At 31.8% G+C, this 20,911-nt stretch overlaps 1 protein-coding gene across 16 annotated transcripts in view; it reads right to left on the minus strand.

Annotated features, from left to right (window-relative positions):
• The window catches only part of NEDD4 (NEDD4 E3 ubiquitin protein ligase), a 135,606-nt gene that overhangs the window by 54,335 nt on the left and 60,360 nt on the right, over positions 1 to 20,911 (minus strand). For all 16 annotated transcript variants that reach the window (XM_074294590.1, XM_074294580.1, XM_074294594.1 and 13 more), the window contains 2 exons: positions 9,021 to 9,071; positions 1,272 to 1,333 (listed from right to left, as the gene is read on the minus strand). In XM_074294590.1, coding sequence (XP_074150691.1) covers positions 1,272 to 1,318 — 47 coding nt within the window. In that variant the 5' untranslated portion in view covers positions 1,319 to 1,333; positions 9,021 to 9,071. The remainder of the gene's footprint in view (positions 1 to 1,271; positions 1,334 to 9,020; positions 9,072 to 20,911) is intronic.

Consider the following 20,911-nt stretch of genomic DNA (forward strand, 5'->3'; position numbering starts at 1 on the left):
TACATACACACACATCAATACTAACAATGATTACACTTAAGAGACATAACATTTGCTAAATGTATATTCCAAAAGGAAAAAAAATGCTTTTTGTCACATAAGTAGGTGTATTTAGGTGATTTTTAAATTTTATTTTCTACAAATAATTAAAATATAAATTTCATCCCACTTTTAAAAAGTGACCTCAGGAGAGGAGCTGAAGTGCATTATTTCCTCTTTTCTTTCTTCCTTATAATCTGGATATACGTTGGGAGGCGGGGAGAAACATCTTGGGCATGTAACTGATAATTCTCCTCTTTCACTGTTTCTGGGCACAAGGCACCACCTTTCCTCAGGAGCAATAAAATGAGGCATAGAAGACAATGGATAGTGTTGGGTGGAGAATTGATTCTTTGGAGTTCTTTTCCAATTTAGTGCTTGCTGATTTCTATTTTTCTTCAGTAAATGCATTTATGTTAAATGAGATAATTTTTTTAGGTTCACACAAAAACAAAGATAACTAACCTATAAATTAACAAGTTCTTAATGTAAACTATATATTCCCTTGTATCCAGCATTGTGATAGCTTAGAAGTACTGTTAGCTACACATGAAAAGAATTTCATACTCTCTAAATTGAATTTTTAGAAGAAAATTCTTCCTGAGTTCCTATAAAATTATTCTATAACATTTAGAAAAGGGAAAAAAACAGTAGGGAAAAATGTTATTTTTAAATAGGATTTTTGCTGCCTCGCTTAAATAGTTTCAACAGGAAATCACTATATATCTTGACCATGTCTGTCTAGAATATTCCAAAGTGATTTTTGAGGGGTTAAATATAGTTTCTTTGATTCAACAGTACAGTTATTAAATATACTCTTTGTTTTTTAAGTCTCTTTGTGCTTATATTGCCTTCCATTATTTATAATGTAAGTCAAGTGAAAGTATATATTTATCCAGGAAGACTGGTTTTGTATCATATCATTTACTGACTTATAGACAAAGTGGCAAAGTGTGATTTTTGAAATGTAGTATATTTCATTAAATAAGATTTATATGTTAAATATGTAATAAGTATAAAGAAAAATCTTCTAGTCTCACTTGAAAATAATTTCTTTTTGCACAATTAGAAAAAATGCTGTAGCAAAATCAACAATAAAAATTATATTATTTTTGAAACAGCTTATTTACATGTGTATAAACCCTGAACTTATACAGAATTCAACTGAACAGTAAAGTTACAATTAAGACATGAAAGATTTAGTATCATTTTCCTCTCTGCCATATACTGACCTTCTTGGGTGAAGAAGATAATCCTTAAATGTGTATGGTCTTTCCATATTTGGGTTTTCTGTCTAGAATAAAGTAGAGGGTTATCAATATACAGTTGTAAGCTAAAACTATACTTAAAACATTTGTGAGGTATAATAAAAAAACTATAGATAAATTACATCACATGAAGAAGTAAATGTACAATCTTTTTAAAATTAATTTTATAATTATAATTTTTTGACAGTTCATGTGCATGAGTAATTTTTTTTCATTATTCCTTGTATTCATTTTTCCAAATTTTCCCCTCCTTCCCTGTATTCCCTCCCCTAGATGACAGGCAATCCCATATATATTAAATGTGTTACACTATAATCTAGATACAATATATGTGTGTAAATTCAATTTTCTTGTTGCACAGTAAGAATTGGATTCCAAAGGTATAAATAATCTGGGTAGAAAGACAGTAGTACAGACAGTTTACATTCAATTCCCAGTGTTCCTTCTCTGGGTGTAGCTGTTTCTGTCTATCAATGATCAACTGGAAGTGAATTGGATCTTCTTTATGTTGAAGATATCCACTTCAATTAGAATATATCTTCATAATTGTTGTTGAAGTGTATAGTGATCTCCTGGTTCTGCTCATTTCACTCAGCATCAGTTCACGCAAGTCTTTCCAAACCTTTCTGAATTCCTCCTGCTGGTCATTTCTTACAGAGCAATAATATTCCATAACATTCATATACCATAATTTACCCAACCATTCTCCAATTGATGGACATCCATTCATCTTCCAGTTTCTAGCCACTACAAAAAGGGCTGCTACAAACATTTTGGCACACACAGGTCCCTTTCCCTTCTTTAGTATTTCCTTGGGATATAAGCCCAGTAGTAGCACTGCTGGGTCAAAGGGTATGCAGTTTGATAACTTTTTGGGCATAATTCCAGATTGCTCTCCAGAATGGTTGGATTCTTTCACAACTCCACCAACAATGCATCAGTGTCCCAGTTTTCCCATATCCCCTCCAACATTCATCATTATCTTTTCCTGTCATCTTAGCCAATCTGATAGGTCTGTAGTGGTATCTCAGAGTTGTCATAATTTGCATTTCTCTGATCAGTAGTGATTTAGAACATTCTTTCATATGAGTGGATGTAGTTTCAATTTCATCATCTGAAAATTGTCTGTTCATATCCTTTGACCATTTATCAATTGGAGAATGGTTTGATTTCTTATAAATTAGAGTCAGTTCTCTCTATATTTTGGAAATGAGGCCTTTATCAGAACCTTTAACTGTAAAAATATTTTCCCAATTTGTTACTTCCCTTCTAATCTTGTTTGCATTAGTTTTGTTTGTACAAAAGCTGTAAATATACAATCTTAAGTAACATTTCCATATTAGTAAGGTTGTGAAAGAAAAATCAGAACAAAAATCAGAAAAATCAGAAAGAAAAACAGGAAAGAAAAACAAAAAAAGTGAAAATAGTATGTTTCAATCGGCATTCAAACTTCATAGTACTTTCTCTGGATGTGGATAGCATTTTCCATCATGAGTCTTTTGGAACTGTCTTAGATCACTGTATTGCTGAGAAGAGTTAATTAAGTTTATCAAAGCTGATCATTGCACTGTGTCATTGTGCTCATGTACAATGTTCTCCTGGTTGTGCTCATTTCATTCAGTGTAAGTTCATGTAAGTCTTTCTAAATTTTTCTGAAATTTGCCAGCTCATCATTTCTTACAGAAAAATAGTATTCTATTACATTCACATACCACAATTTATTCAGTCATTCCCCAACAAACACTTTTGCACATGTGAATCTCTTCTCCTTTTTTATGATCTATTTGGGATGCACATTAAGAAGTGGTATTACTGCATCAGAAAGTATGCAGAGTTTTATAACTCTTTAGGCATAATTCCAAATCACTTTCCAGAATCAGTTCACAACTCCATCAACAATGAATTAATGTTCCAATTTTCCCATATATTGTTTTTCTTTTCTGTAATATTAACCAATCTGATAGGTGTGAGGTTGTATCTCAGAACTGTCGATTTTGTATTTCTCTAATCAATAGTGATTTAGAGATTTTCTTCATATTGAAGTGGAAAAGCACCCCAAATGGGACTGTGAGAAACATAATCTTGAATCTTTGTAGTTAGAAGTTTATTATTATTAGTTCTTCACTCCCTAATGCAGATGGTATTTTTAAAAACACAGATGTGCTATCCTGACAAACCCAAGACCTTGACAACCTGATAAGCTTAACGAAATACTGCTTATTGCTGTCTGGGAATGACACCCTTAGAGTGATAACTTTTTGCCTCCTGTTTAGAATAGAAATTACTTTATTATGACAAATGTGTCACAAAACATTTTGATGTTTCTCTCTTCTTTCTATAAATTTATGGCCCTGAGGACACTATTACTGACCCTCCAGTCTTCATTTTGGGGGATCAGTCCTGGCCAGTAATAAACACTCTTAAAACTTCATTATTTTGGCTGCCCTGTTTTTCTCTTTCCTGGGTACTTCAATATGACTACAGACAGTGTTAATCTCTTCATCTGAAAGTTCCTATTCATATCCTTTGACCATTTTTCAAATGGGGAATGGCTTGTATTCTTATAATTTTGACTCAGTTCTCTATCTATTTTAGAAATGAAGCCTTTATCAAAAACACTGGCTATAAAATTGTTTTCTAGCTTTCTGCTTTCCTTCTAATCTTGGTTGCACTGACTTTGTGTAAAACCTTTTTAATTTAATATAAACAAAATTATTAATTTTGCATTTCCTAATGTTTTCTATTGTTTAAAATTCTTCCCTTCTCCATACATTTGACAGGCAAACTATTCTTTGCTCTAATTTGCTTATGATTGCACACTTTAAGTCTAAATCATGTATCTATTTTGACCTTAGTATATGATATGAGAAGTTGATCAGTGCCTAGGTTCTACCATACTATTTTCCAGTTTTCCCAACAGTTTTTGGCAAAGAGAGAGTTCTTATCGCAGAAACTGAAGTCTTTGGGATTATCAAACAGTAGTTCATTATAGTCATTGACTATTATATCTTGTAATCTAACCTATTCCACTCATCTACAACTCTTATTTCTTGGCTGGGAACAAATAGTTTTGATGACTGCCACTTTATAACATACTTTTAGATCTGTTGTGGTGAGGCCACATTCCTTTGCATTTATTTTTCATTTCTTCCCATGATATTCTTGACCTTTTATTCTCCTAGATGAATTTTCTTATTATTTTTTCTAGCACTATAAAATAATTTTTGTTACTTTCACTGATACATAAATTGACTGAATAAGTAAATAAGTTTAGATAGAATTTTAAAATTTATTTATATTGGTATAGCCTAACCACAAATAATTAATATTTGGTCTATCTTTCCATGGTCTTTATTGCATGTAATTTTTATTACATTATGATCTAAAAAAGGATGCAAGTTTTTTATGCTCTACTACATAGTCAATTTTTGTGTAGGTATCATATACTGCTAAGAAAATATATATTTCTTTTTATCCTCATCTCCAGAAACCTATCATACATAACTTTTCTAAAATTCTATTTTCTTCCCTAACTTCTTTCTTGCTTATTTGTGGGTAGATTTATTTAGTTTTGAGAGGAGGAAATTGAAGTTGCTTAATAGTATATTTTTGTTATCTATTTCTCCCTGTTATTCTCATAACTGTTCCTCTAAGAATGTGGATGCACTACTTGGTACATATATGTTTAGTATTGATATAATTTCATTATTTGTAATTTCTTTTAGCAAGATGTAATTGTTTTCTTTATCTCTTTTAATTAGATCTACTTTTGTTTTGTTTGATATCAGGATTGCTATTCCTACCTTTTTTTAAAAATTTCAGCTGAAGTAAATTATTTTGTTTCAGCCTTTTACCTTTATATCTCTCTGCTCCAAATGTGTTTATTACAAACAACATACTATAGGATTCTGGTATTTAGCTTGCTCTATTATCTACTATCATTTTATAGGAAGGTTTAACACATTCACATTTATAGTTATGATTACTAAAAGTGTACTTCTTTCTATCCTATTTTGTCCCATTTACGTTATTTTTTTTCTCTTTTTATCCTGTCCCTCTTCACCAGTGTTTTGTTCTGACCACTTACTCCCTTCAATCTATTCTCCTTTCCATCACTCTACCTTTTATTTCCTTTTCTCCCACAACTTCTACTCTCTCTTCTATCACTCCTTTTACCTCTTCTTTTCCCCTTCTCATCCTACTTCCTAGAGGATAGGATACTTTTTAAAATAAAAGCTTTTTATTTTCAGAATACATGAAAAGATAGTTTTTAGCATTCACTCTTGCAAAACCTTGTATTCCAATTTTTTCTCCCTCCCTTTCCCTTATACTCCCTTCTCTACACATTGAGTAATCCAATATAGGTTAAATATGTGCAATTCTTCTATACAGATTTCCACATTTATCATGATGCTGCAAAGAAAAATCAGATCACAAAGTAAAAAAAAGAGAGAAAAAAAGGAAGCTAACAATCACAAAAAGTTGTGATTCATACTCAGTCCCCATAGTCCTCTCTCTGGGTGCTGATGGTTCTCTCCATCACAAGACCATTGGAACTGGCCTGAATCACCTCACTTGAAAAGAGGCATATCCATCAGAATTGATCCTCATATAGTCTTCTTATCATATACAATGATCTCCTGATTCTGCTCACTTCACTCAGCATCAATTCATGTAAGTCTCTCCAGGCCTTTCAAAAATCATCATCCTGATAATTTCTTATAGAATAATAATATTCTATAACATTCATATGCCAGTTCCTTGCCATTACAAAAAAGATCACTACAAACATTTTTGCATATGCATATTTTTCTCCTCTTTTATGATTTCTTTGGGATTCAGACCCAATAGCTGGATCAAAGGTTATGCAGTTTTATGGCCCTTTCGGCATATCCATATTGCTCTCCAGAAAGGTTGGATCAGTTTACAACTCCACCAAAAATGTATTAGTGTACCATTTTCCCATATACCCTCCAACATTGATCATTATTTTTTCCTGTCAATACAATAAATTTCTATACCCAAGTGAGCGTATGTGTTACTCTCTCTTTTTGAGCCACATCCAATGAAGTTAGGTTCAAACAATGCTCATTCTCCTCCCTTCATTCTCTCTACTATAAAAAGTCTTTTGTGCCTTTCCATGTAATATAATTTATCCTATTCTCCCTCCCTTTTCTCTTCTCCTAGTACAATAATTTTTTCCACCCCTTAATTTCTTTTTATATCATCACATCAAAATCAACTTATATCCACACTTTGTCTACAAATAATGTTGTTGGATTTTTTCTCTCCTTTCACCTTTAACTTTTTATGATTCTCTTGAATCTTGTATTTGAACATCAACTTTTCTGTTCAGCTCTGGCCTTTTCATCAGAAATGATTGAAAATAGACTATTTCATGGAATGTTCATCTTTGCCCTTGGAAGATTATGCTAAATTTGGCTGTGTTATTTATTCTTGATTGTAGTTAGTCCAAGTTCCTTTCCCTTCTGGAGCATCATATTTTAGGCCCTCTGATCTTTTTAATGTAGAAACCTAACTGTGGCTTTTTGATATATGAATTGTTTCTTTCTGGCTGTTTGCAGTGTGTTTTCACTGACATGATAATTTTGAAATTTAGCTAAAATATTCTGTTAAGTTTTCATTTGGGGATCTTTTTCAAGAGGTGATTGGTGTTTTCTATCAATGACCATTTTATTTTCTGGTTCTAGGATATTAGAGAATTCTCTTTGATAACTGCTTGAAAGATGTCCAGGATTTTTTTTAAATCACGGCTTTTAGATAGACCAATAATTCTTAGATTATTTCTCCTGAATCTAATTTCTAGGTTATTTGTTTTTCCATTGAAATATTTTACATTTTCTTCTATTTTTCCTTCTTTTGATTTTGCATTTCTGATTCTCGATTTCTCATAGTCATTAGTTTTCATTTGCCCAATTCTAATTTTTAAGGAATGATTTTCTTCAGTTAGCTTTTGTACCTCCTTTTCTATTTCACTAATCTCACTTTTTAAGTTTTTTCTTCAGTAGATTCTCTATCCCCATTTTGCCAAATGTATTTTTTTAAGGAATTGCTTTCTTCAGTAAATTTTTATCCTTCCTATTCCAAACTACTGACTTTTTCCCATACCTCTCATTTCTTTTTCCAATTTTTTCCTACCTCACTTATTTGATTTTTAAAATCCTTTTTGAGTTCTTCCAAAAAGGATTTTAAGGCTTGAAATCAATTTATATACCCATTTAAAGTTTCTTGTAGTTATTTTGTTCTCTCCTGAGTTGGTGTTTTGATCTTTCCTGTCGCCACAATAGTTTTTCATAGTCAAGATTCATTTTTATTCATTGCTCATTTTTTTGTTTATTTCATGGCTTTTAAAGTTGAATTGTGCTCCTAGAGTATAGGGGGTACAATCCCAACCTTCTTGTGTTGGGGGCTTTAAGCACTGGGGTCTTAGAAACTTGGTGACTTGCTCACTGTGCTGGAATAGCCTGGCCTACTCAATTGTTAATTGCCTGGTTTCTGGGGCTGGCAATTTGCCTTCTTTACTGGGGCTGGAGGCTCCACTGATGGCTTTCTGTGCAACTGGTGTGGTGACCCAGAACTGAGGGATCTTGGTTGCTGAGCTGTGCTGTGGCTAAAAGTCTCCCTAAGCTTCATTGGGCACTGTCTGTGCTGGAATGCACTTTCTTTTACCCAAGTGAGACAGACCTTTCTTGAAGTCCTTCCAAGATATCTTGAGCTACAAAATTGTTTCATTCCATCTTTTTGTAAGTTCTGTCCCTCCAGAATCTGTTTAGGCTTGATTTAACATAGTTTCCAAAGGAAACTGAGAGAACTCAAAAAACTCCCTGGCTTCTCTCTGCTATCTTGGCTCTGCCCATTTGGGGTATTCTTGGCAAAGTTACTGGAGTGATTTGCTATTTCCTTCTTCCAGATATTTTACAAATGAGGAACTAAGGCAAACAGGGTTAAATGACCTTCCCAGGGTCACACTGCTAGTTACTGCTGAGGCTATATTTGTACTCATGAAGATGAATTTTTCTGACTGGTATTCTATTAACTTGCCACCTAGTTGTCATATTTTTATCTTGGAAACTTCTAAATCTGTCTGTTGAATTCTGATTTTTTATCCAGATTCAAATCTTTTGCTTATCAAAAATGTTCACTTCAATGTTATCAATTATATTTAGTACATATTATTATAAACTTATCTGAAACCAGTAATTCTTCACAGTTCTTTTAATTAAATGAGTAATAATATTAGTGTCCTTTTTCTCATATAGACTCAAAATTTTCTGATTCACTACTTTTTTCACTTGCCAGATCCAGTCATCAAACACTATGAATTTTTACATCTTCTTATTTTTTTGTACCTGTCCCTCCTTAATATCCATGATGACCATTCTATCCTAGGATCTCATGCTATTTTATTATAAAAGTTTCCTTTCTATACTCTCCCCATTTATTTCAATCCTACATCTTGCTATTAAATATTTTTTGTCAAACATTGTTTCCATGATCAGAGAGTTACCTTTAAATTGCGATCACAGGATCATATATTTTGACAAAATTAAGGAGGTAGATTAAGCTATTTTGAAGTAAATAATAGGCTCAAGGATTGCAAGAAGCAAGCTATTCGATAAAGCATATATCTACATAGAATTTGTTATATTAAAAATTTTTAGCATAATAAAATAAGTGAAAATTTGTACTAACCGGTAACTGGTAAAGAGGTACATCTACTTGACCTAGGAAGTTATCTCTTGTCTAGAAGAATAGAGAAAAACAAATAAGAAATATGACCACAACATCCTTTAACAACTTCAAAGTCAATTAAATTAATTTTTTGATAGAAACCCTTAAAATTTCTATCCCATGGAACAATGATAGCAAAATAATAATTAATAGTTATATAAATAGGGTATTGTCTATTATCCATCTTGTGTACCATCTTTTCTCCTCAATGTTTCACTCATAGTTTTTTCAAAGGTAAAGACCTTATTATATAAGTAAGAAAAGGGGAAGAAGAACAGATGAGAGAAAGGAAGGTAACTGTCTTAGTGCTGGAGTATATGTACTGGGGAACACTGAAGGCTTGCTTAACTTGGAAAGACTTAAGATGGTATGCTTGGGGAACTAATGAATTCTCAAGGAGTCATACTTCTCGTGGCCTCATTTATGGGTCACAATACATTCTCCAACTCTCCTAAGGGTTCACGGGCATTAAAAAATGGGCTGGATTAGAGTGATTCAATTCTACTACTATAGCTAGGCATAGCTGGACCTGTTATAAAAGCTAAAATATAGAAATCTGTTTATTTTTTTTTCAGCACAAACCTATGAAAGGTCAGTTCTACAAAAAAATAAAACTGACTTAAAATTTATCATAGTGAAATAGCTACCACAACTAGGCCTATACCCTAAAGTTTAAAAAAAAGAATGTATGCATTTTAAAAAAATCACAAATGTTTTTATAATGACAAATGAATAACAACTCAAGGAGGTAACAATCAGGGAATGGCTGAACAAATTATGGTATACAAATGTAATGAAATATCCTTAAGTTAGAACACATGATTAAAGAGAGTTTCAGAGAAACTTAGCAAGATCTGTATGAATTGATATAGAGTGAAATGAACAGAATCAAAACAATTTATACACAAATTTAACACCATGAGGAAAAACACAGAAACACCAATCTCAACCAGAAAATTGAGGAAGTCCACTTCCCAAGAGAGAAGGTGGTAGGCTAAGATATAGGGCAAGACAAACATTCTCAGATATGACAAATGTGAAAATTTGTTTTGCTTGACATTGGATTTTTACAAGATTGTGTTTTGTTTATTAGTCCCCATATTGGGAAGAGGAGAAAAAAGGCTGAGAGGCATTACAAAGGGACTGTAGCTGAGCAGGACTGATTAGAGTTACATGTTGTATTTTTACTTAAAAATAGGGGGAAAACACTCTGTCATAATGCCTAAATCAATGAGAGAAAATAGACTTATCTGACAGCCTAAATTCTTGATAAACTTTAAATCCAAGTTTTAACTTGTCAGCATAAGACAGTAATGGAGTTAATTAATGATTCAACAAGCTTTTATTAAGTGTTTGGTCAGTACTGGAAATAGAACTAAAGGCAGAAAGAAAGATGGTCACTGTCCACAAGAAGCTTACATTCTAACACAGGAACCAACAGATAAAAGAGATCTAAAACTTGGGGAGGAGAGAGAAAAGAAATATTCAAGATGGGGTATGGCAGAGACAGTTCTGTGGAGAAGCCACAGTGCTGAAAAGGGAGGAAGTCATCGTAGACCAGGACACTCTTTAAATTGGAGGAGTGCTGTAAGGAATCAGCCAATCAGCCTAAGCTGGGGGCAGGAGGAGCTCAAGAAGAGAAAAGGTACAAAAAGTGGTCCAACTAAGCACGATTCTCAGGCTATGCTGCCTTAGAAGTGTGTATGTGTGTATATGGCACCCCACTCATGTGCCTGTGTGCGTGTGTGTGTGTGTGTGTGTGTGTGTGTGTGAGAGAGAGAGAGAGAGAGAGAGAGAGAGAGAGAGAGAGAGAGAGAGAGAAAGAGAGAGAGAGTGTGTGTGTATGTGTGTAAGAGAGAGTGTAAGTATGTGTGTGTGTATATGTGTATATGCACCACTCATGCGCCTGTGTCAGAGAGACAGAGGAAGAAAGAATGTGTAAAATTTGGATTTTGTATCCTACATTTAATTTTTTAAAAGTAAGCCATAAAAATAATTTTTCTAACTTTAATTCACAGTACTTCTGCTACTACCATAACTATCATGAATAAGAACTCACATTGAAGGAATGAGATACACAATAGTCTATATAATAAAGTACTTAATAATAATAATAATAATTAGTTATATAATGCTTTAAAGTTTGCAAGTGCTTTACAAATATTATCTCATTTTATCCTGTTAACAACCCTGGAAAGTAGATGCTATTATTATTATTATTATTATTATTATTATTATTATTATTATTATCTCACTTTACAAATAATGAAACTATTAAGACCTAAGTTCAAGTAATTTATCTACAGTCAAATAGCTACTAAGTGTTTGGAGTAACTTAGAAGTAAGATGTTCCTGATTTCATGGTCTGCATTCTGTCCAATATGTCCCCTTACTGTAATCACTGGAGAAGATGAATACGTTTAATTCCCTTGTGTCAGTGAATGAGCAATTACAGGTACTTTTTCATTTATAAAAAAAAAAAATTAAGAAGAAAGTCTTAAATTCATTCTTAATAAATGTCAACCTGTAATGTTCATTACAGCTTCTCTAGCCGACTAATTATTTCATATTCAGTAAATCAAGCATTATTCAGCAAATTATATCCTAAACAAGTTGTAAGAATAAATCTGTATTTGGTGAAGCTTAACTCACTTAAAAATTCTTCTGAGAGGAGGAGAATTCAAAAGGTAAGATACTTTTAAAACTATTTTTGTTGAGATAAATATTATGGTTAATAAGTGTTTTCTCAAGGGGTGGGGGAATTAAAGTTCTTCAAAACTGCTTATGGAACAATAATAAGATATAAGTGAAAATAGCTGCTACATATTGCCAAATTTTGCAAAATCTTGATTATAGATATTTGGATTCTATAAAAATATTCTTCTGAATATGAAGTTCCTTTTGTAATTTTAACTTTATTCATTTTACAACAATTTGATTTATATATATTTTCTAAGCATATATTTTGAGAATAAAGATAAAAACTTTTAGAAGATGTATCTTTGAAATAAAAAGTTGAAAGCATATCCAGACGTTTTAATCAGAATGCCAAACCTTTTTACTAAAATTGTGTTTCCTAATGCTGGGGAAAATATCTAATTTAAAATACAGAACATAGAACTGAATATTAGTATAACACTGGTTTGTTTCAGAATTATTTTCCAATTTCTTTTCTCTTATTTCCTGATCTAGCTGATTTCTATTTTACTGTGGCAATAAAGTCTACAGATTAGTTTCATATGGAAACACAGAAAAGATCTTAATGAAAAAAACAATATAATAAAGAAGAAAACATTATAGTATTAAAAAAACCCAAATTTTCCATCTGTCCAAAATGCTTCTGTCCATCATAAAATTAAATAGTGAATTATTTATGGTACCATAATATATAAATAGGCTAGTATTAAGTATGCCATGTCTAAATGGCTATAACAATATGCTATCTATCCAAATGGCAAATCGCTGAATTGAACTAAAATGGAACCCAGAGAGCATTTATTGATTCATCTATAAAGGTCACATATTTCTAAAAAAGAATATTCTGTAAAGCAACTTTATTTGTTTTTGGAATTTCTCTGTAGGGATCTGTAATAGGGAGAAGAAAGGATATAAGAAGAGAAGACATAAAATAGAAAATTGTAGTAAAGATAATTAAAAAATATTCAGATTAAAGAAAGTAATTTAGGTTAAATAAAAAGTTACTGCAAGAACCACTTCAAATGAAATAAAAGATAACTTAAATATTTATAATTACAAATGTTTAATGAGAAACTGTACAATCCTTATTTTAAGAATGGAATTTAAATTCTCATTTGCTGTACTATTTTATAATTAAAGAACTTAAATAGACAATAGAATTCTGAATTCATGAGAAGTGGATACTTTGGCTGAACACAATTTAGGTTACTTTAGAACATCTGAGAAAAATAAGTGAGATAATTGGGGGAAGGAAAATAGCATAAAAGGTCCATATCAGCCTCTTCATAAAGAAACCCATAAGACTCAAAAATGCACCAGTATAAAAATATCCATTTACAAAAAAGAAAAAGAAGAAAGTCTTAAATTCATTCTTAATAAATGTCAATCAGTCCATAATGTTCATTATAGCTTCTCTAGCCAATTAATTATTTCATATTCAGTAAATCAAGCATTACTTAGCAAGTTATACCTAAACTATATGAGTTCCTGTGACCTGAAATCCACAGAAGGATGACTAGAATCCAGGAGACCCTGAGAAAGGTAAGTTAGCACAAGTGTAGAGCTGGAATAGGTCCTGAAACACACAGGGGATACTAGGGAATAAAGAAAGAGGAGGGAATATATCATATAGTGGAAGCACATAATAAAATAGTACACCACCACAAAGAAATGAATGGGAAGAATCCACACCTAAAAAACCTCACTTTCATCAAAACCAGATAAATAAAGATTTTATCATCACACACACCTAAGGAAGTTTCTCTGATAAAGGTCATTTTTCTAAGATATATAAGGAAAAACAAAGAGACATTTTCCAATGGGAAAATGGTCAAAAGACATGAACAGGCACTTTACAAAGAAATCTAAGCTATCAATACCATACTTTCAGAAGAAACTGCTAAGACCCTTATGGATAGTTACAGAGTAAAGTGAGCAAAATGAGAATAATTTATATATAAAATGACATTACAAAGAAAAACCATTTAGAACTTTAATCAATACAAGGACAAAACATGAATTCAGAATACTATAGATGAAATTCAGCACTCAAATCATGCTCCAGAAGTGATGGAATTAAAATAAAGAACAAGACTGGCAAGACCAATGTGGGAATTTATTTTGTTGGACTACACATATGTATAATGAGTTTTATTTTTTTGTTGTTGTTGTCCAATAAGAACAATGGGAAAGATGGGTTATAAATACATGCATAATGATTTTTTTAAAAAGAGAAAAAAATAACTTATGCTGAACTTTACTGGTTTAAAGGAAGCATTTATATTGCTTGGAGAGAAATGCAAGTAGTTTCTTGTAGAGATTTCTAAAATGAAAATTTTCAAATGTAAAGAGATAGTGAGGTTTTTTCACTTGCCAAAATACATACTTATTTTAGAGGGTTTTACCATTGGCCTATACACATAATCAGGGTATGAATGTGAGTCAGGTAAGTGGCATATAATAACTTTGCTATCTTTCGTCCTGGCTCCATCATTTCCATACAAACTCTAAACTTGGAGGTACTTTGCCTTATTTTAGTTCTGGTAGCTTTTTAGTTGGATGTAGTGACTCAGGGCCTCCAGTTACAAATAAAGTGCCAGTGAGTCGTCCTCTATCAAAAGTTTTTTACTCATGACATCCTTGTAGAAGGAACAAGAAATGGTTTACAGAGTTCTAAAAGAGATAAAATTACAAATGGTAGCAGAGATAAATTCTCAGTAACAATCATAACATCAGTGGAGTGATATGCCAACTGAAGAACAGAGAAGCCTAGAGACAGAGGGAGCAAAAGAAGTGTGGAAGCCAAATTGGAATAAGACTGTGTGATACACATTCAGGACCAAGGAGAGAGCAAACCAAGGGGAGAGGGCTCAGAGAGAGGAAGGGGATGGTATCCCCCAAAGTCTCTGATGGCCTTTTAGTATAAGAATTGCCAACTGTCCCCAAGTGCATATCCCCTAATCACACAAACATATGGACATAGTCCTTCCCTATACCTGTGTCCTTCAAATAAGTGTGCTATTGTCACTCAGGTTCTTGTTTTGGCTTCCATGTACTTTTTCCACATTCTCTCTTTCTACTAATGGTATCTTTATGTTAGAGTGCACCTTCCTTGTGTGTGTGTGTGTAAGCATTATAGTTTATTTTATTACTTCGTTCTTCATTTCATTGTTTTGAACTATATAATTTAATCTTATTAGTCTGCTAGAGTATACATCAGTGTGGCTCATCAGGGGAGGTGGACTGACAGAGTACTTTTGAAGCTTGGATGGGTTTTTCTAAAGATTTGAGGGGACATCTGGGATGGTCACAGTATTATACAAAAAAAAAATTTACCTTCTTGTCCAAAACACCTTCACACTTCAATATGTACTATTTATCAAACATGTTAAGGCTGGCTCTAAATTTCTTAGTTTTATTTGAGATAAACTATAGTTTATCTCTTCATAGTATAATTCTTTATACTAGTAAATATATAATAGTAACTCTTTATAAACTGATTTTTAAAATGACAACCTACATAAATATTTATTCCCTCTCACTTCTACATATCTGTTATTTGCTTCATCCACTGATTTTAAAAACAACTTTCTGGAAATCAAAAAAATGCTTTTTTAGCATTGCCAAGAAAAAATGGGCAGTAGCTTAGGAAATAGAGAAACTTAATCTAAGCTATAAACTTTATAATGTGTTAGTTTTGCTGAACTTTAAACAACTAGTGGTCTAAGTTTAAAGGAATTGTACCAATGATTAGTGTAGAACTGTGATCCCATCTGGAATGTCTTACTATAAATACATAATAATGTGGTTATTATTAGACAAAAATAGTATTTGTTATCCTTAAATTTATACACAAACATTTGACAAGAAAGAAATTAGATATTATAATTTACAAAAAGAATTTTTACCTAACCAATGTTGAGAAAAAAATCTATTTTAAGCCATGGATCTTTATGTTTAAATGAATTTTTTAAACATTTAAAATCCAACAAAGAGGGAAAGAAAGGTTCCTTTAAAAAGAGCAACTGATATTCAGAACAGGCTTACAGTCTATGTGCTAGAAGATTGCCAGAGCAAAGAAATAAAGATTAACATTTTCGTGGCCTTAAAAAATGAAAAAAAAAAAAAGGATTATATTACTTTTTTCCCCTCAAAGTAAACTTTAAATACTTCAGCGATATTACAACTTCTTAGGTATAGTTTCTATCTCTAATGACAAAATGATGGATTTACATGATATCTCCTAAATCCACTCCATATCTTTTGTTATTATCTCTGGACACCTGAAATTTACCTAGACTTTGGATCTGGCTTTTAAATTGATCTTTTCAATTAAGGTGACTTCATTTATAGTTAACTAGATGAGAAAAATCCTTTAAATCAACCTTCTCATTCTCACTCAACTTCATCTTTGGGCTCATAGCTAGGAATCCAGAGGGCCAGGTCAAGTCAATTATAATTTCTATAAAACAATAAGCAACATACTACAATTCTCAAATGAGACACACCCACGTTTCTGTATAAGTTTTGGGGCAGGGGGCAGCTAGGTGGTGCAGTGGATAAAGCACCAGTCAGGAGAACCTGAGTTCAAATATGGTCTCAGACACTTACTACTTCCTAGATGCGTGACACTGGGCAAGTCACTTAACCCCAATTGCCTCAGCAAAAATAAATAAGTGTTGTGGCAGAGAAAGTAAGAGAACTGATATTTTTATATAAGAAGGAAGTATTTAGTGCTTTCTCTGTTTCTGAGTCTCTTCTTGTTTACTTTTGATGCATAGGTTGGTGAATATGTTCCTTCTTTCAGAATAGTCTTCAGAAGTCAGGGAGAATTAAGAGTAGAATGAAAAAAATTACTAAATTTGGAAACATAGAACCAGTGTCTGAATCTGAGTTTCTCATCTATAAAATGAAGGGGTAAGACTGAATAATCTCTAAATTCCCTTCCAGCTCTAAATTCTATGGAATGGAGACTAGATTCAGCATCTATTTATTCTTTTAAGACATATGAATAACAGCCTCTGACTCTTACCTTGTCCTGTTTCACAGTTCTGATTTTGGCAACATATAAGTTCCTTATAAAAAGTACAATGCAAAATCAGTTCACTCTGAGACAAAATGGGATAGAGTCCATCTAAAGAAAGGTATCTAAACATACCTGCAGGTTTCTGTTTTCTCCAAATCTTGCTTTATATTGTGTATGATGTTTAAAGAGAGTATTCTCTAATTTTTAAACAACTATTAAGAGGATAATTTTCATAGCAATTTAATGGGAAAATAGACTAATATCTTTCACTTAATGATACCTATGAGAAGGTGGATATTAAAATTTTAAGGTCCCATTACCCCCCAAAACACAACAAACCTACTTAAAATTTTACTAAATTTTAAGAATAGTGGGCATGTTATTTTTTCCTTTTTCAATGTGAATTCTGACAAAAATATAAGAAATGAACATTTCTATATACAAGGAACAGAAAGAAAATTACATATCAAAGTACATATGTATTTCTATTACACATAACTTGTTTTTAAAGTTTATTTCAGATGTAATAAGGTAGTTCCATGCATGCTTCTTCTTTTTTCTATGTATGTTTTTAAAAGTTGAATTTTCCTTTTTTTCCCTCTTCATTTTAAAAAAGCATTATCATTACTTATTTCAAAGGGCTTTCAGGATAAAGTCGTAGGCCAGTTAAAAACTCACCAGGTGTGTGTGTGGGTCTCAAAAGCCACTGAGAGTGGCAATGGCCAAAGTGCAGTGCATAAACTGGGACTGGGGCTTGGAGTTTACCTAGTGCTCTGCCTTGAAACGCATTAGAACATCCTGAAGAGCCAATGACTTGAACCTCAAAGATCCTGGAAGACCTAGCTTGGGAGATAATGTAAAGACAAGTAAAAGAACCCAAGGAACTAAGGAAAACTCAGAGCTCATCACTTAACCCAGAAGGACTGTAGCATACAGAGGTTAGTCATGACACCAAGCCCCAACTAAGGAACTAAGGATGAAAAGATGATTGAACCAAAGAAAACTCTCACCATTTAAAAAAATTGTATTCTGTGGATTAAGAGAAATTTTAAAAAACAATGTAGGAAAAATTAATGTTTTTAAACACCTGCAAGGAGAGACTCAGGGAGAAAAAAGATTCTCTACAAGGACTTATGAATATCCAGACTAGGGGTTCTAATATTTTTGTGTCATGGAAATTTTGGTAGTCTGATGAAGCAATCAATTCAATCTCAGAATAATTTATTTAAATGAATAAAATAAAGAAGAATATAAAGGAAACCAACAGTTAATGAAAATCAAGATGTAATTTTTTTCCTGTCCAAGTTCATAAATCTTTCCAAGTTTAAGAACCCCTAATCTAGAAGAAATGAAGTAAAATATAAACATTTAAATAAAAGTTCTAGAGGAAAAGAACTAGAAGGAAAATAAACAGTTTAGTAAAAGACATAACTAAATCTCAACATCAAGAATTAACAGAACAGAACCATTCAGGCAATAAACATTAAGTGGGCTCTTACTATGTGTAGAGCTCTTGTTAAGCATCTGGGGATAAAAAAAAAAAAGAGGTAAAAGATAGCCCCTGTCCTGAAGAAACTCATAATTGAATGGGGTTGGCAACAAATAAATACGTATGCCTAAACAAGTTATATACAGGACAAAGAAGAAAAAAATTCACAGCAGAAATCTGTTGAGAGAGATTGGGAAAGACTTTCTATAGATGAGATTTTAGTTGGGACCAAAAGGCTTTGGGAAGTCAGTAGGTAGAGATGAGAGAGAATATTTCATGTATGGCATATAATGAGAGAAAATGCTTGAAGCTGAGGTAGAATATTTTATTTGTGAAATAGCAAAAAAGACAGTGTCACTAGACTAAAGAGTACTTGTCAAGTACTTCACCCCTATCTCATTTATACTCCCAGTTTAAATATAGCTAACCCTTTCTCCCTAGTCATTTCATATTTATGGATTTATAATCTCTTAAAGGCTGAATAATTCAGATAAATAGTAGGTAACTTAAAGATATTCCGAGCATCTTGTGTGGAAGATGATTTGGAGTCAATCTCACTTGCTTGTTAAATCACCCCTCAATTTACATAAACACACACTGAACAGATTTTATCATGATTGAAGATATCCTTTTAAGTCTCTCCCTCTTTTTTATTATGTAACTCTTACTTGATGATGAGGAAAAAATATATTAAGTAAAAGGCCACTGAAAAAAAGCATTAAAAATAAACTAGACACTAAATAAATATAAAGAAGTGTTGGGTCAAAGAATAAATCACAGAAACAAACATTTTCATTAAGGATAAAAGTCCACAATGAAAACAACATTCCAAAATTTTTGAGGTGCAGCCAAAGCAATTCTTATAAGAAAAATTATAAGAATTCTGTTAACAAAAAAGAGAAAGAAAAGATCATTGAATTGAGAATACAATTGAAAATACTAAAAATGAACAACATTTTAAAATATTAAATACCAAAATAGAAATCCTGAAAATTAAAGAAGAAATTAACAAAAGTGAAAATGAAAAGTAAACATGAAATCAAGTAAAAAACCTAGGAATTATTTTTTAAAATCAATAAAACATATTAATCATTAGGTAATTTGATTTAAAAGATGGAGGAAAAACATTAACAAATGAAGACTATTATTAGAAACTATTTTGGGTCAGCTATATGTCCACAAAACAATTTACATGAAATAAATGAATACAAAATATTAAATACTCAAGTGGACAGAATAAGATATTGAGAATTTAAGCAACTCAAATTTAACAAGTAATTAATGAATTTCCAAAGAAAAAACTCAAGATAGATTTACAGATGAATTCTATTAAATATTCAAAAACCAGAGACAGCTAGGTGGCACAGTGGATGGAGAACCACCCTGAAGTCAGGAGAATCTGTGTTCAAATCTGAACTCAGACACTTAATATTTCCCAGTTGTATGACTCAGCAAAAAACAAAAACAAAATACATTCAAAAACTAATTCCATTATTAGATAAATTCTTTATAAATTTTATAAATGCAAATATGGTCTTCATATACAAATCAGGAAAAATTTTTTAAAATGAAAAAGAAAGCTATAGACTAGGGGTTCTCAAACTACGGCCAGTGGGCCAGATGTAGCCCGTTGAGGACGTTTATGCAATATATAAAATACCAAGGAGTCTTCTATCCAAGATGTACTCTGAAACTTTATAAATGAAATTAAAAACAACTATTTAGAGAAATAAAAACAAACCTAAATAGTTGGGGGAAATATTAGTTGTTCATAGGGAGATTATAGGGAGATGATTTGATATAATAAAAATGATCAACTACTGAAATTAATTTATTCAGTGTCATGCCAGACTACCAAAGGATTACTTTATGAAACAAAATAGTAATAAAATTCACAAGGAAACAAAAAGGTAAAAAATCTCAAGAGAAATAATGAAAAGAAACAACAATGAAATAAGTCAGAAGTAATTGCCAGAATTCACAATTTAAAAAAAATTCTCAGAGAAATTGAATAGGAATATGGAAGTAATCAAACATAGATCAATACTTTATATAAAGATAAACTCCCAAGTAGGTTGATGATTTAGATAACAAATGTTACATCATAAACGAATTTGAGAAACATGGGAAATTATTAGAAGTATGGAAAGGAGAAAAATATGTAACAAAAAAGGAAGAGAGGAACATAGAAGATAAAATGTGTAATTTTGATTACATAAAATTAAAATGTTCTTAAACAAATCCCAATGTATTTTAAATTTAAAAAGAAACAAATGGAAAGTCCTTACAACAAAGTTCCCTGATGAATGTCTTGTTTCCAAGATATATAAGGAATTGATTCAAATTTATAAGAAAAAGAACCATTATATAACTGATAAATAGTCTAGGGATAAGAACAAATATAACGTTCTCAAGAGAAGAAACTCATGTACTTATAGCCATTGTTTTTTAAAATGCTCTAAATCATTATAATTAGAGAAAAATAAATAAAAGCATTGTGACAATCTACCTCACACTGATCAAAGTGGCAAAAATGAAAAGCAAGAAAGAAAAGAACAAATGTTGGAAAGATTGTGGGAAAATAGGCACACAAGATGCCCTGCTGATGGAACAGTGAATATGTACAACCATTCTGGTAAG

This window comes from Sminthopsis crassicaudata, chromosome 2 (assembly GCF_048593235.1).
Source record: "Sminthopsis crassicaudata isolate SCR6 chromosome 2, ASM4859323v1, whole genome shotgun sequence".
In the NCBI taxonomy this organism is placed as follows: domain Eukaryota; kingdom Metazoa; phylum Chordata; class Mammalia; order Dasyuromorphia; family Dasyuridae; genus Sminthopsis; species Sminthopsis crassicaudata.